Source organism: Eucalyptus grandis, chromosome 1 (assembly GCF_016545825.1).
Source record: "Eucalyptus grandis isolate ANBG69807.140 chromosome 1, ASM1654582v1, whole genome shotgun sequence".
In the NCBI taxonomy this organism is placed as follows: Eukaryota; Viridiplantae; Streptophyta; class Magnoliopsida; order Myrtales; family Myrtaceae; genus Eucalyptus; species Eucalyptus grandis.
The window spans coordinates 12,845,608-12,862,314 of record NC_052612.1 but is presented as its reverse complement, the minus strand read 5'-3'; the positions used below and the strand labels follow the sequence as shown (position 1 = coordinate 12,862,314).

The window sequence follows — 16,707 nt, the reverse complement described above, 5'->3', positions numbered from 1 at the left end:
CTTATTTTAGAGTACTCAAAATAATATTGATTTATTATGATGAAAAACCTTAGTAAATAGCTAAAAGCAAATGACTAGTACAAAAAATCAAACTTGTGTCGTGTATCTAATCCACATCTACGTAATTGGATTTGCTATGACGATTCTCAAGTGAGTCTTCAAGAGACAGTAGTTGGAGACACAAATAAGAGGACGTACTAGATAGTGCAAAACCAAAAAAGCCTAAATCAATAGAAGGAAACACTACCTATAGGCTAAAAGAAATGGTTATAACCTTGCTAAAGCCGCTTGTGAATTTACCATGTAAATATATGTTGAACTCGAAGCACAACACCATGCCGAAGTGCGGCAAGAAGTAACCGGGACTTTGGCCCCAATATTTGCTTAAGGATCACGCCTCAAAATCACAAAGGTGGTCAACAACATATTACACCATGCGTAGATGGCATACAAGGATAAGCTCATTTCAATGCCAAGAAAATCTTCATAAAATCCGAATCAACGAAACAAAATTTATGGAGTCGAAACCATTTCACATGTTGGATCAGTCACCAGTCAATTCCAATCATATCTGTGTCGTGAACATAAACCAAAATGAAGACAGGATGCACTAATGCATGAAACACAACGGAATTATCAGCATAAGATTGACCAAACCAGCATCTAATAAAGCAGTAGAGAATAGTTCAGAAACCAACTTTCTGAGACTGAGCAGGGATGATATACAAACCCCCTCTTTCGGAAACAATGTAAGAAGGCATCTGCACATCAAGTTAATAAAGATCGCAGTGTCCAGTTGTAGCAGATGACACCAACCACCAGCAAAACTCGTACAATGAGTTGTAGCAGATAACACCAACCACCAGCAAAACACGTACAATGGGCCATGGCCAGCCACACAACAGGACGAAAGGTGTGGTGATAATCAACCCTTTCAACCAATGTGTATACACATTATATCACTTTACACCATCTGATGATCTGACTACCTCTTAATTTTGCACACCCATCTACATAAAATGGGTTTTTTATTCAGGAGGGAAGTTTCAAGAGACCACATTTTAGTACTCTCCAAAGCACACGTATATACCTGACTAGCTTTCCAGGTACTCAAATATTCCAGCTTGATCATAATTATTAGGATCAATAGTGGAAGATAAAGCACTAAATTGAATGATGGGAAGAATGATATTTTTGCGCAAAATTTTGTGCTCTAGGGGAGAAGACGCACTACCAGATTGTGAAGTTAATTGAAATTGGTTTGAGAGCAAGCATAATCTAGTCACAATGCATGGGATGATGTCAGATCGGCAAGAAGAAAATTGGATGCCTCCAAGGTTGTATATAGAGAAGTGTTGCAACAAACAAGTGGGCAAATTTGGCACTTTAGTACCGGAATGAGAATGCGTAAGGAAAAAGTCATCCTCATATCTTATTCACAATTTGCCCAGAATAACATTTTCTCAACTAAGATGAAGGTTTTTGATTTCAAGATAAAAAGCTTTGGAACCCTCTAGAGCAAAAGCATAGCGAATAAATTTAGACGATTGCTTGTTTGACTTGATTGAGCTAGATAACAATCCAATCCAGCTCATCTCTTTTATTCAAGTCAAAGCAACTGAAAAACTGCAGTATTCTGAATTCTCAAACTAACTCAAACTGGCAACGCAACTTATCATAATTCAACCACAAAGCAAAGAAATTCTGTATCCACCCCAAGAATGTTGCTACCCTTCCAGTTGAGAAGCATCCAATGATTATGCAAATCAGGTAATACCATAACATTCAACTTTATTTACACAACCTTGCAAACGCAAGTATGGCTCTTCTACAGTGAAGACTCAAAAGTCAAAGCGACACATCTTTGTGCGTGTTTTCTACATTTACAATAGGCCTACCTGCAACAAGTCATGGACGTTCAGGTTTTGAAGCAGCATTCATTGTTCTGTCCATTTGTTGTCACACTTTTGTGAACCAAGTTGTGTAGAGAAATTGCTTATTTGGACCAACTTAGTTGCATACGAGCCACACCTTTTGTCTCTCTATCATCCATCTCAGCACTATTTTCATGTGCCTTTTGCTAGTCATCCTCTTAAAGCAACTTCCCGAATTGTATTGAGACAATGATCAGCAAATTAAGCGCACCAAGATTTCAACAGGAATGACAACATCTAAGAGATGCAAAGGTGTTGATGCATTATACAGCAGAGTGGCAAAGAATAAAGGATGGGAATTGGCAAGCACTGAAAACCTTTAAAAACAAAATAGACATTACTTGAACGCATTCCCAGGTGTCTGCAATCGTGAGAGGACATGCTCCTTCAATATGTCACCGTCGTGATGGTTTGTGTCTGCTTTGGAGGCATCTTGAGCTCAATCGGTTTCATCTTTGGATTCGCCTTCCTCACAAAAAGTATTTGCTGTCCCCAACATTACCCTTTATTTGCCTGTCTCCTGCTTGGAAGACAGTCACAGAGTCAATAAAAGAGCTTCTTATAACCTAAAAACTAGCAAGCAATTCCAGGTATTGCCCATATGACGAAATTGAACTATCAGTAATTCTGACCCACGATGAAATCAAATTTGTGTTTTTTCTTGTTCGAAGAAGTGAGATTCATGCACACAGTTTTATATCTCTTGCAAGTAGTTGAGACTTGCAGGATTATGGATGATGTGATGAATAATGTGATAACTTGATAATGAAGATCTAACAGCGAACACGATGCATGAATGGAACATAGAATTTGGCATCGAATTTAACTCACCGTACTCCAAAGTTAACAACTGAAATTTGATCTGACAACATAAGCAGAGAAATTTTGCAGAGTATAAACAGAAATATATCCTTATAATTCCATGGTTGTTATAAACAATGATCAACGCCTTCATCAAGTACACAAATTCAATATGAATCATAGCCAAGTATTGCAGATCTAAACTTACTTTGAGAGCATAGAATAGAACATAACTTACACTTAATTTGATCAAATGCTGTCATCATGCTTGCCTTCATAAAGGAAGAAGTTCCATTTGTCACAACATATTTAACCCACAACTCTGTAGTTACTACATCTGCAGAAAAACCCCTTTCAACCATTTCATTGACAAGTTCTGCTGCTCTCGTATTTTCTTTATTTCTTAGTAGTCCTTGGATGATTGTGTTATAAGTGATGCCATTTGGAAGGCATCCCTTTCTTTCCATTTCCCTTAGAAGCTGATATGCTTCCTCCGTGCATCCCCCTTTGCACAACCCATGCATGACAATACCATACGTCCACACATCAGGTTGCAACCCTTGAGCATGCAAACAATTGAACAGCCCCTTAGCATCGTCAAGCTTTCCAGCATTACACATGCCGTTTATTAGAATAGTGTAAGTCACAATGTCTGGGGCGAATTTGGTATCTTCCATCTTTCGAAGCAATATCATGGCCTTGTCAATCTGCTGCGTTTTACACAAGCCATCGAGTAAAGCACTCAAGGTATAATGATTTGGTGATAGATTGCAAGACTGCATCTCGTTAATTAGCTCCTCCGCGGCTTCAAGGTTCCCAACCTGGCAAAATCCATATACTAGAGTGCTATATGTCATGACATCAGGAATCAGGCCCCTTTGAAGCATTTCTTGGAAAAGCATCTTTGATTTGTCAACTCTTTTCACTTTGCAGTATCCGTTAATCAACGTGCTATAACTAACAACATCAGGTGAGCAGCCTCTTTCAACCATCAAATTAAGTACTTCCATAGCATTGTCCATTCTATTATGCAAACAATAACCATTCATCAATGTATTATAAATGAAACTAGAAGGCATTTGACCTAATTGTATCATCTGGTCGACTATGGCCTCAGCCTCTACAAGCATTCCCTCTTTACAATATGCATCCACCAGGACAGTGAAGGTTCTAACATTTGGCATTACTCTGCTTTGCACCATATGACTCAACAGTCTTTGAGCCTCTGTCAATTGGCCAGAGTTGCACACTCCTTGAATGACCAAGGTATAAGTAACGACGTCCGGTTCAATTCCTGCCTTCGTCATCTTCTCCAACAAGACCGTAGCATCTTTCCATTGGCCTAGGTTGCATAAGCAATGAACCAAGGAGTTATAAGTGGGTAAATCGGGTTGGATTGCTCTGCTTGTCATCTCTTTCAACAATGCGAGAGCATATTCCAGCTGGCCTGCATTGCACAGACCATGAATCAAGGAGTTGTAAGTAACAACATCTGGTTTGATCACTTTCCTACTCATACTTTCATGGAGTCTCAACGCTTCTGCAATCAATCCCTCCTTGCAAAGACTATCAATCACTATGTTGTATGTGAAGGAATCAAGCCTGCAGCTTCTCTCTTCCAGTCCCTTAGCAATTCAATCGCCAGTCTGGTGTTACCCGCCCTGCACAACCCCTTCGCGACTATCGCATACGTGGTCTCATTAGGTTCGGGGCCGTTTCGTTGCATATCATCGAGGAACCTCAGTGCTTGATCAGCTTTGCCCTGAATAAAGAGACCGTCAATCAGGGTGCTCGATGTCACGACATTGATGGGAAACCCAAGCTTCAAGATTCTGCCTAGGATAGACAAACCCAAATCAACCCGCCTTAACCGGGAAAAGCAATTCAGGGAAATCGTCAGCAAGACATGATCAACTTCAATCCCTGACAAATGCAGCCGTTCAATCAAGCGGATGGCAGTGGAGTAGTGCTTCATCCTCACTACAGCAAGACTAAAATCCCCGGGGGAAGGCAGAGGGTTCGACTTTATCATTATACCGAAGCAACACAGGGCATCACGGACACCCGTAAACCCACCGCCACCGCCACCAGCTCTGCAAATTTTCCTCACGTAACTCAAGAGCCGGAAGAAGAAGGAAGACGGAAGCAGGAAGAGACTGGCGCGCTTCATCAGCAGACTATGAATCTGAAAACTGAAACAGAGCTTCCTGCTTTGGGCTCTCCCTCTGTCTCTGAAACGTGTCTCGGGTATTCATTAAATGGCAACTATTATCATCTTCATCTCTCCTCTTTCTTTTCTTTTCTGATTGTTCCATTTCAACATTTGCATTTATGTTTTTCCTCCTACTGCACCCCCTATGTCCTTGTAAAATAGCTCGGGAGCCATGTATCCCTTTATTTTTCACTTTGCCATAGTCCAAAGGAAAAGTTTTGCAAACCCAAAATCAAAAATTTTCTTAGCAAAACTTTGATACAGAAGAATATCATGCGGTTTCATGTCAAAGTGCAGAATTCGCATGTCATATTCCCGACGTAAATATTTTATTCTTCTAGCCACATCAAGATATTTCTTCTTTAGAGAAAATGGATTTTTCTACAGACCCAAATTACGTTTGACATAAAATCATACATGATAGCTTACTTAAAAAATAAGTATCTTCTTAGGTACATTTGTAGGTGCTAGTCAAGCTAAAGATGTGAAAATTTCAAATATTATCCAAAGAGAAATTGTAGAGGAAATAGGATGAGAAAGAAGATACGAGAAAGCAATGAACAACAAAAAGTACCGAGAATCTTCTAGGTTAATTTGTCTATTATTCAGTGACTCAGCGAACGATAATTTCATAAAAATAGAAGTACCTTAATTAAACTACGAGATGAAAAAGGACGGAACGACATAAACGACATACACATAAACATCGGGGGACAAACGAAACATTACAAAATCGTTAGAACTCCCAAAGGAGAAAACCAAGATTACCATAGATTCGCGAAAGAGAGAGCAGCAAATTTATAGACGCTCGAATTGTACTATTGTCTACATCTAAATTTTTAAACTTGAATGATATTTAACTCTTTGCCAATTAGCAAATCAACAAGTTAGCCAGAGGAAAAAGGATAAAAATGACCAAAAATCCCAAACTTTGCCCACTTAACATATTTACTCTAAACTAATTTTTGTGACATCAAAAATCCCAAACTTATATTTATGTGTCACATTTACCTTAAAGTTGTATGGTATGACATATTTATTCCAAACTTTTTCTTGTAATATCAAAAGCCTCAATCTCGTATCCATATGGCATATTTAATACAAAAATTTAATGTCAAAAAAAAAATTTGGGGCTTTTTAGTCTCACAAGAAAACAATTTTAGGTAAATGTGTCATATAGATAAAAGTTTAAGGTCTTTTGTGTCACAGAAAAAGTTTAACATAAATGTATCATACCAATGTAAGTTTGGGATTTTTTTGTATCATAAAAAATAATTTAGGGTAAATTTATTATCCGGAATAAAATTGAGGGATATCTATTGGTTTTTCCCAAGAAAAAATGACCAATGTACAATTAAGAAATAAATTGAAATACTCGAACAGATTAAACTACATACTTGGTCCTTAGCAAAAGAACAAATTGCATTGTCTCCGCCCTATATCCGAAACAAGCAGAAGCTTTTAAGAATGCTCATGCATTGGCACCGTCAAAGAAAGATTCGTATGCTAATCATAGAAGAAAACCTACTGGGCACAACCACTATAAATAGTCAAGACTAGAGCCTCTCTAGGTGCAATACAGGATTGAGCATAAAGATTAAGTAAAGGATATTATGTTATGCATACTCATTCAGGAGCTGCAATTACGCTGGTTGAGTCCCTTTTGATGTTCCATGTTGTTCAAGGTGCTCTGGACACCAGCAAAGTTTATAGGGCTTGCAATGCCGGCACCTATTCGAGCAGTGACCCTTACTTGAACAGTGTGGATTATGTGCTCGCGGACTTGGAGACTGTGACCCCGAATCAAGTGAACTAAAACTACTACACCACGTCTCCTTATCAAACAGCGGTTGCCTATGGTCCCATCACCTGTAACCCAGCGCTTTCTTACAGTGATTGCGGCATATGCACAAGCTCTGCTAAATCCCAGATTCTAGCGAACTGTCCATACCGTCTTGGTGTTGACTGGGTGCTTGGAGATTGTAGTATGAGGTATGAAACCTACTCGTTTACCAATTAAGTAGTTTGCTGCCAAACCAGAGAACCTTGTTCGATTGTATGCGGTTGTTTCTACCGTGCATGTACCCACGTTCGCTTTTGTGGGGAATGATATGATAGAAGTTATGCTTTCTTTGTTACTTAAAGTTCTCAAAATAATACTGATTTGTTATGACAAAAAAATAAAACTAAATAGCTAAGAGCTAATGACTAGTGCGAAAAATTAAACGTGTGTGGTGTATCTAAATCCCACTTATGTCATTGGATTTGTTATTATAATTCTCAAGTGAGTCTTCAAGAGAGCAGCCGGAGACACAAATAAGACGACGTGCTAAATAGTGCAAAACCAAAAGTCTAAGTGAATTGAAGGAAACGCTGCCTACTAAAAGTAGTGGTTATAACCTTGATAAAGCTGCTTGTGAATTTACCAGATGTTGAACTCGAAGCACAAAACCATGTTGAAATGCAGCAAGAAAACCAGGACTTTGGCCCCGATATTTGCGTAGGGATCACGCCTCAAAACTATTAAGGTGCTCGAGAACATATTACACCGAGGGTGGATGGATAAGGTCATTTCAATGCCCAGAAAATATTTCATAGAACTCAAATCCGTGAAAACAAAATTTATGGAATCAAAACCATTTCACATGTCAGAGCAGTAAGTGGTCATTTCCAATCATACCCATGTCATCAACAAAAAGCAAAAATGAATACAGAGGATGAGCTAATGCATAAAACACAATGGAATTATCAGTATAAGATTGAATCAAACCAGCCTCTAATATCGCAGTTAGAGAATAGTTTAGAAACCAACGTTGTGTGACCAAGCAGGGATGATACAGAAACTTCCTCTTTTTGGAAATAATGTAAGAAGGAATCTGCACATCAAGTTAATAAAGATTGCAATGTCAAGTTGTCGTAGATAACACCTAACACCACCTACCATCAAAACACATACAAATGGCCAGCCACACAACAGGACGAAAGGTGTTGTGATAATCAGCCCTTTCAACCAATGTGTATGCACCTCATATCACTTTACACCATCTGATAATCTGATTATTTCTCAATTTTGCACACCCATCTACATAAAATGTGTTTCTTATTCAGAAGAAAAGTTGTAAGAGACCACTTTTTAGTGTTATCGGGACCAGACAAATATACCTGGCTAGTTTTCCACGTACTCGAATATTCCAGCTTGATTGTAATTATTAGGATCAATAGTGGAAGATAAAGCACCAACAGCAAAAATGGGAAGAAAAATGTTTTGCGCAAAATTTTGTGCTCTAGAGGAGAAGCACCACCAGATCGTGAAGGCAATTGAAATTGGTTTCAGAGCAAGCATAATCTTCTCACATTGCATGGGATAATGGCAGATCGACAAGAAGAAAAGTGGATGCCTCTGAGGTTGTATACAGAGACGTGTTGCAAGGAACAAGTGGGCAAATTTGGCACATTAGTTACTGGAATGAGAATGCTCAAGAATAAAACTCATCATCATACCTTATTCACAATTTGCCCTGAAAAACATTTTCTCAACCAACAAGAAGGTTTTTTATTTAGAGATAAGAAGCTTTGTAACCTCTAGAGCAAAAGCATAGTGAATAAATTTGAGAATTACTTGTTTGACTTGATTGAGCTAGATAAGAATCCAACGAAGCTCATCTCTTAAATTCAAGTCAAAGCAACTGAAAAACTGCAGTATTCTGAATTCTCAGACAAATTCAACCCCAGCAATGCAATGTATCATGATTGAGAAGCAAAGAATTTGTCTATCCACCCCAAGAATGTTGCTACCCCTCCAGTCAAGAGGCATCCGATAATTATGCATATCAGGTAATACTTTAACATTAAACTTCATTTACACAACCTCAAAAACGCAAGTACAGTTCTCTTCTAACAAGACAAAACTGAACTAGAAAGAAGGGTTAAAATACAATGATGACTCAAAAGTCAAAGCTACACATCTTTGTGTGTGCTTTCCACATTTACAATAGGCCTACCTGCAACAAATCGTGGATGTTCAGGTTTTGAAGCAGCATTCACTGTTCTCTCCGTTTCTTGTCGCACTTTTGTGAACCAAGTTGTGTAGAGAAATTGCTTATTCGGACCAACATGGTTGCATAAGAGCCGCACCTTCTGTCGCTCTCTCATCCATCTCAACACTATTTTCATGTGCCTTTTGCTAGTCAGTCCTCTTAAACCAACTTCCTGAATTGTTTTAAAACGATGATCAGCAAATTAAGCGCACCAAGATGACAATAAGAATGATGACACCTAAGAGATGCAAAGGTGTTGATGCAGTATGCCAAAGAGAGGGAAAGAATAAGGGATGAGAATCAACAAGTGCTGAAAACCTTCAAGAATGAAAAGGACATTACTTGAACACGTTCCCAGGTGCCTGCGATCGTGAGAGGACCATGCTCCTTCAATATATCAAAGATGACCCTCGTGATGGTTTGTGTCTGCTCCGGTGGCATCTTGAGCTCAATCGGTTTCATCTTCGGCTTTGGCTTCCTCGCAAGAAGCCTAATCGCCGTCCCAAACATGACCCTTTATTTGCCCGTCTCCTGCCTGGACGAAGACGGCCACAGAGCCGGTAAAAGAGCTTCTTACGACTTAAAAACTAGCAAGCGATTCCCCGCATCGCCGTATGACGAAATCGAACCATCAATAATTCTAACTCACGACATATGAATGAAGCATACCATCTAGCGCGCAATTTAGCTCGCTCTATTCTTAAGCTAAACAGCTGAAATTCAATCCGACAACATGAACACAGAAAAGATTCTGCAAATTAGATTCCGTAGTCTCTAGGCACATTTCAAGTTCATTCACATATATATCTGACTCGGTCATTCCTAATTCGACTACAAGGACTTGAGCATTCCGCTCCACAAACAGCAATCTTTCGAGACAAAATGACAACCGTCCGAGGAGCTAGTCAGCGACGCCGGAGAGAATTCGCGAGATGAACAGTGCGATGGAGAGAGAGAAGGACCTGAGCGGGGACGGACTATCGAACGCGGCGGCGATCGCTGTCGGAGCCGGCGAGAGTTGCGAGACCAGAGATCGTTTCGAGCGGGATCGCCGACGAGCACCGAGCGGGAGAGAAGCAGGCGAGGACGGCGGCGACGAATGCTCCGGCGGCGGCGGTAACCGGCGAGAGAGGAGAACTAGAGTGGCGGCGAGGGCGAGAGAGAACTGAGGGCGCGACGGGCCTATCCCCAAATTGGGAAAAAAATGAAAATGAAAATGAAAAATTGGATAACTGCCCCCCCGGGGCGAGCACGTGACAGTCACGTGCCCGTTTCCCGTCGAATTGCTGACGTGTCAGTCATGTGAATTAAGCAAAAATAAGGCCCGAAATTCTTCGATGAGCCAACATAGAGCCCTAAATCTTGACCCAAAAAAAAAAAAAACATAGAGCCCTAAATCGAATTAAAGAGTATAAAAAAAAAAAGAAATTGCGGATCGGATTTAAAAAAAAATAAAACATTTCGCGACCGTAAGTTTTCTATATGGCATTCCCCGGGGGCATACTTTCGGTCGCTATTGGTCACCCAAAGGCGACTACATCTAGTTTTTGCTGTGTCAGGGCATAAAATTCGTGAGTTTCTCCTCTTCGAGTCGATAATAAAAATAATGAATTCTTACATTCGTCACCTTAGGTCACGCATACCCTAAGTCGACAAGATCACAATTTCATAGCCTAAAAGTCAAACTCAAGGGACAAAATTCACACTTTTGTCGCCATTTATTCATAGGAAAAAAAGCCACCAAAAATAAAATTCTAAATTATCTCACGAAATGTTTACCATGAACTTTTTTTGTGCATCGAAACCCGAAACTAAACGAATTATGACATATTTACCCTAAACTTTTTTTGAAATATAAAAAAGCCAAACTTGTACTTATATGATACATTTATGCTTCGTTAGAATTTCGTTAGATGAATTTTTAGCAAAAACAGAATGACATATCAATACTGTTTGCTTTCTAGCGTCCATGTAAGAAAATATTTAACGGTTTTCATTGACAAAATTTTGACTGGAGGTAAATGTGTTGCAAATGTATAAGTTATTGGAATTTTTCATATCATAAAGGAAATTAGGATAAATTTATCATGGTAAGTATAGTTTAGAGTTTTTGATGATTTTTATCCTTTATTTAATCAAAGGTGGGATGATTTTAATAGTATAACATTTTACTGTTATATAATGTTTTACATTACATTTGTGAATTTTTGTTTTACTAATTAGTTGCTTTGCACTTTGATGTTTTGGTTTTCATGCGTAAATTTTTTGACTAACACGATGCATTAAAATCACATCGTATTAATGCTAAAATGTTTCATACTTCGATCTAATCATATTTTTGCATGACAAATTGCGAAATACGTGTATAAGCGTCCGATACACTTATTTTGTATTGTGCAAACAAGAATGTTTAAATAAATTTATAAGATCATATCAATATGTCTAGTGATACAAGTGATGATGACACGAAAGTTTTTTATAAATTTTTAGAGCTCCGTGTATAAAAAATTCAACAGTTAACCGGTATTTCTTCCTCTCTATATTTTACATATTCATGCGATGGAGTCCTTAGATTTTTGAAATAATATAAATAAAATAAAACGAATAGCTTCGAATCGACTCTCCCAGCTCGAAAAAGGAACGCGATGACAAACCATGTGATGGTAAATTGTCTTTCAAATAAATAAGACGTGATGAATGACTTTTGAACGAGGACAGTGCCAAATTAATATGATTTTAAAATCATCACTCCTATTATTTTTAAAAATGAATGAATGAAATACATCTACATCATCAACGAAAATATCGAAACGTAAATTATTATTGAGAACGAAAATATGTTTTGTCGACTAATTTTGTTTAACGAGACAATCGATCATTTTAAAATAAATATTTGTCGAATTATTTATTTTTGGCAGAATTAAAGTGAATGTGGATTCATTTGTTTCGCGAAAAATAAATGATTCGGAAAATATTTTCTTAAAAATGATCATTTATATCCTTCTGAATAATTAATCGATAAAAACATTTCCATCATCAATGGTAATTACGTCTGATTATTTTCATGCATGATAAAAAACATCTTTTGTTTGTACATTTTTATATGCAATGTGAAAGACCAATAATTGATTTTTCAAGAAATGGAGGGATCCCGAAATTTGGATTATTTTTCCAAACGGAAATTATTTTAGCTCCGGGCATGATTATTAAAATGGACAACTCATCGCTGCACCGTCCAAGTCTTCCGCTAGCCAAATCGGGCTGTGGCTGGTCCACGCTCTCGCACGTGGCGGAGCACTCGGCCGGACGGCGCGGCGTTACGGAAGTCTCCGTCCACTTTTTCATTGACTTTTTATGATGTCAAGCTTAGTATTTTCCGCTTTTATTAGCAAAATAATCGACCCCCCGCCCGCCAGATCGCGCTAATTCTGATATCGATTTAGATAAGTCAAAATGGGTTGTAGAATCATTTTCTTAATTCATATTTGATAAACCGAGTTATTATATGAATTAATTATATTCAATAAATGGATCATAAATTGACTTCAAATGGTAAAACCCAAAATAATACAACTATTAAATGAATTTACAATTAATTTAAACTCAACCCAATTTTACGACTCTCTCAGTCTCCCTCATTGAATCCGGCGCTTACTCCCTCCGTGTTATTATTTCAGTTTAGGTATAAGTTTTCCTATATTAGATTAAAATATAAAAATATTTTAGTACTATGAGTCGAGTCGGATCAAGATTGAATATAGGTTACAAAATTTGTAGCACATAAAATGGATCAGAACAAGTTAAATAGGTCAATTTGAATTAATTCGCATCCAATACGATCCACCCATTTGAGAGATCTAGCTGATATGCGGGTCAAGTGTGATTCGATCTTCTCCTCGCACTAAAGATGTGTTGATATTGTCAACTCTCGAGAAGCCGTGCCTCCCGACGTAGTCCGGCATCATAAATGTTCTAATTTCGAGAGTGATTTGATCGAGTGGAACGAATGGTACGCGACGCATATTCGAAGCCATGGTATCTCTCCCAAAAAAGAAAAGGATCAAAAAAAAAAAAAGAACATAGAGAGAGAAGCCGCCGTTTGGTCAACGCCCTCCCTCCCCCCTCCAAGAAAATATTGGCTGCAGCTCTAACTCCAGCGTGTCTTCCTCTGAGTCCATTCACCGGGCAACACATGTCGCCCGGCAGCCACGCTAGAGTCCGAGCGCCTCCTTATATTTTCGGTAAAATAATCTTCTTTCTCTCTCCTCTAGGGAGGCGCTCGGACTCCAGCGTGGCTGCCGGGCGACACGTGTCGCCCGGTGAATGGACTCGGAGGAAGACACGCTGGAGTCGGAGCTGCAGCCAATATTTTCTCCCCTCCAATTCAACGTTGAATCCAAGAGAGAGAAAGAGTGTGTGTGGGCTTTGTCAAGATCTAGAAACGAGGAAACAGTCGCGCAACGACTGCGCCAACGGCCAACGGCCGCCAAACGCGCCTAGTCAATGAGAACCCTCCGTCCTCCATTCCTACCTTATTTAACCTTCCCCGCACGTCCCCTCGCCCTCTCTCTCTAGAATTTTCTCTCTCCAAAACGAGGCTCTTCTTTCTCCTCCTCCCTCCTCCTTCAGCGATGGCGTGCGAGAGGAGCCTGAGCAAGAAGTCCGCCTCGTTCCGCCTCCACAGCCCCAGCCTCAACTCCCTCCGCCTCCGCCGCATCTTCGACCTCTTTGACCGCAACGGCGACGGGGTCATCACCGTCGGCGAGCTCGGCCACGCCCTCGCCACCCTCGGCCTCGAGGCCAACCCCGCTGAGGTCGATGCCGCCGTCGCCTCCTTCGTCAAGCCTGGCTCCCCGGCCTCGAGTTCGACGGCTTCGTCCTCCTCCACCAGTCCCTCGACAGCATCTTTCCCGATCCGTGTGAGAACGGCGACGACGACTCTGGCAGCAGCGGCAGCTCCGGCTCCTCCGAGTCTTCTTCGCAGGAGGAGAGCGACCTGTCGGAGGCGTTCAAGGTGTTCGACGAGGACGGCGATGGGTTCATATCGGCGACGGAGCTGCAGGCGGTCCTCGGCAAGCTCGGGCTGCCGGAGGGGCAGGAGATCGCGCGGGTCCAGCAGATGATCGTGTCGGTCGACCGGAACCAGGACGGGCTGGTCGATTTCTTCGAGTTCAAGGACATGATGCGAGGCGTCATTGCCACCGTCGGTTCTTGATGCGATATGCAATTTTCCAGCATTTGAATTTTTTTTTTTTTCCCATGACCAAAAAAAAAAAAAAAAAGGTTTTTTCTGTATCTTCTTCTTTTCCTGGCGTGTTTCTTGGTTTGTCATGCACGTGGAAATGGAAAAAAGGATCATGATCATGTGAAATTATTGGCCGACCATATCTTTCGGAATTTCCTTTATTATATTTAGGGTTTGCCTTTTTGTTACTTCAGACCACATGGTGATGACCATAGCCAGATCAGACGTTACATTAAACAAAGTCCGGGAAAGTTTGGTCGATCAAATTATGGAGTTTGTCTATGGTGCCCTGGGATTTTTTTTTTTTGGGGGGGGGAGGGGTCAGATATGGTGCCCCGATTTAGGTATGGGAGAATCTTCGTAATTGGGAATAAACTCATTTTATCATGAATGAACAGTGGCTAGGCAAGCTCGCCCTTGCCTAGTGACAGCGAGACGAGCCTTGTCATTGGCCTGCGAGGTCATCTCAATCTAGCAACCAGTCCTTGCCTCGTCTAGGGATTGCCCAAAGAAGAAAGAGGAATGAGGGAAAGAAAGAGAAAGGAAAAAGATAAAAATTCAAAAAAGAATATTATTAACTTGCGAGGTCATCTCAGTCTCGCGACCAGCCCTTGCCTTGGTCAAGGGATTGCCCAAAGAAGGAGGAATGAAGGAAAGAGAGAGAGAAAGGAAAACGATAAAAATTCAAAAAAGAATATTATTAACCTACGAGGTCATCTCAGTCTAGCAACCAGCCCTTGCCTCGGTACAAGGATTGCCGAAAGAAGAAGAGGAAGGAGGGAAAAAAAAGATAAAAGATAAAATTTTAAAAAAGAATATTATTAAAAATTATTTACATCAATTGGCATCCATGTTAGCGCTGGCTAGCCAAATTTGGCCGAATCGAGGTATGGGAGAATCTTCATAGGTAACATCCCTCCTTCATTGTTCTCGTTCAAGCAATGCTAGTGATGATTATGATATTTTCCTTAATTTTCTATATCTCTAGTGATTGTGCATATATTTAGAAGATCTTTTTATATCTCCCTTTAATTATGCATATCCTTGATACAATAAAGTGGACTTATACCACCGTCATTGCAATACACAAGAATTACACAATTCTCTCCTCCGCATTATTATTATCTTGCATATAAGAGGGGTGTGGACATGCGTTAAAGTATCCATATGCTCTCTATGTACATATATAGTGTTTTTCCTGCTTGCCTATTTAAGTTTTTGGGTTTGACTTTCTTAATATGGTATACTATCATGGAGAATGTCCTTAACGATCAAAGGTAGGATTTGGTCCTTTTAAATTATTGTGAATTGAGTATTTGAGGAGATGATTCTTTCCTTCTAAGCTAATCTTCTTTCCATAGTGTTATATAATTCATTACATGGAATGAATAAATACGGAAACTACCAAAAAAAAGTTATTAACCTATTATATGATAGTTAATTTAGTTACAAAGCTTTTAATTTTACATATTTAATTAAACCTTTTGATGAATTTTCCTTTAGGTTTTTTAGGCTAATTTTGGTTAGAAATCACTAACATGGAGATTGGACAATCCTACATGATATAATCAAGATCGACGTGAAGAATTTTTACAATTTTGAAAAAAATCTAAATTTTCTCTCCTTTTCTTTTTCCCTTTTTTCTTTCTCTTCTCTTCATTTCCTTTTCTTCCTCGGATATCTAGGCGGCAGGATTCTGCATGACTAGCGACAACTGTTAGCCTCCCACTTGGGGAGGGCCGTGAGCCCCACCTAGACCACCCCTTTGCTGGCCCATAGATGAAAAAATTGAAAGTTAAGAAAAAGAGAAAAAAATTATAAAAATTGTTAACGTCAATATTAATCATGTCATGTAGATCAACAAAGATCTTGATCACTAATTTTCTACGAAATTGACAATTCGTCAAAATATTTAAAATTATATTGATAAAATTGAAATATCTATAATTGAATTAACTATTGTATAATATGTTTATAATTTTTTTGATAATTTCCTAAAAACACTATACCATGCTTAGAAAAATTACCAAAAAGTCATAAATACAATTTAGTCTTAAACCTTTTTTTATCAATTCAATCCTATATATTTTGCAATTATGTTAACTAAGTTTATCCAACCAATCAATGCTAACATAGACACCTTTGGTTGACACTAGCCGTCAATTTTGTTGATGTGGATAATTTTTTATAATATTTTAATTTTTTTATATTTCCTTTTATTTTTAAAATTTTTATTTTTCCTCTTATTCTCAGTTTTTGTCCCCCAACCCAGTGGCCAATAAGGCTCCGAGCAAGGCTCTCGTGGACTCCCCAAAGCCTCCCCCAGACCTAGGCGAGCCTCATTGGTCATTGTGGGGAAAAAGGAAAATGGGAAGAATAGGGAAAAAATAAAAATTAAAAAAGTTCGAAAAAATTAAAATATTATTGAAAATTTTCGTGTCAACATTGGCACGAGCCAAAATTGGGAGGATAAAATAA

General features: G+C 39.2%; 3 protein-coding genes across 3 annotated transcripts; 1 reads left to right on the top strand and 2 right to left on the bottom strand.

The window, feature by feature from the left end:
* Nucleotides 1–1,825: 1,825 nt before the first annotated feature.
* On the bottom strand, nt 1,826–4,920 carry LOC104433301 (pentatricopeptide repeat-containing protein At3g22470, mitochondrial). The gene is given in 3 exon segments (XM_039310577.1): nt 1,826–2,454; nt 2,974–4,359; nt 4,362–4,920. Coding segments are annotated over 3 exon segments (1,932 nt in total). The 5' UTR covers nt 4,906–4,920; the 3' UTR covers nt 1,826–2,452.
* A 3,813-nt stretch (nt 4,921–8,733) lies between these two features.
* Nucleotides 8,734–10,164, bottom strand: LOC104433315. Its single transcript, XM_010046007.3, has 3 exons — nt 9,947–10,164; nt 9,327–9,519; nt 8,734–9,156 (listed from the first exon to the last, which is right to left on the bottom strand). The coding sequence occupies exons 2-3, from the start codon at nt 9,492–9,494 to the stop codon at nt 8,905–8,907; spliced, it is 420 nt and encodes a 139-aa protein (XP_010044309.1). The 5' UTR covers nt 9,495–9,519; nt 9,947–10,164; the 3' UTR covers nt 8,734–8,904.
* A 3,386-nt stretch (nt 10,165–13,550) lies between these two features.
* LOC104433326 (calcium-binding protein CML42) lies at nt 13,551–14,417 on the top strand. Its single transcript, XM_010046020.3, is given in 2 exon segments — nt 13,551–13,835; nt 13,838–14,417. Coding segments are annotated over 2 exon segments (582 nt in total). The 5' UTR covers nt 13,551–13,615; the 3' UTR covers nt 14,200–14,417.
* The last annotated feature ends 2,290 nt before the right edge of the window (nt 14,418–16,707 follow it).

What these genes read in the sequence shown, in the direction of transcription:
- LOC104433315 (XM_010046007.3), bottom strand. Translation starts at nt 9,494, where the DNA reads ATGTTTGGGACGGCGATTAGGCTTCTTGCGAGGAAGCCAAAGCCGAAG. An exon ending in GCACCTGGGAACGTGTTCAA is followed by an intron (nt 9,157 to 9,326) that starts GTAATGTCCTTT and finishes AAAACAATTCAG; the next exon opens with GAAGTTGGTTTAAGAGGACT.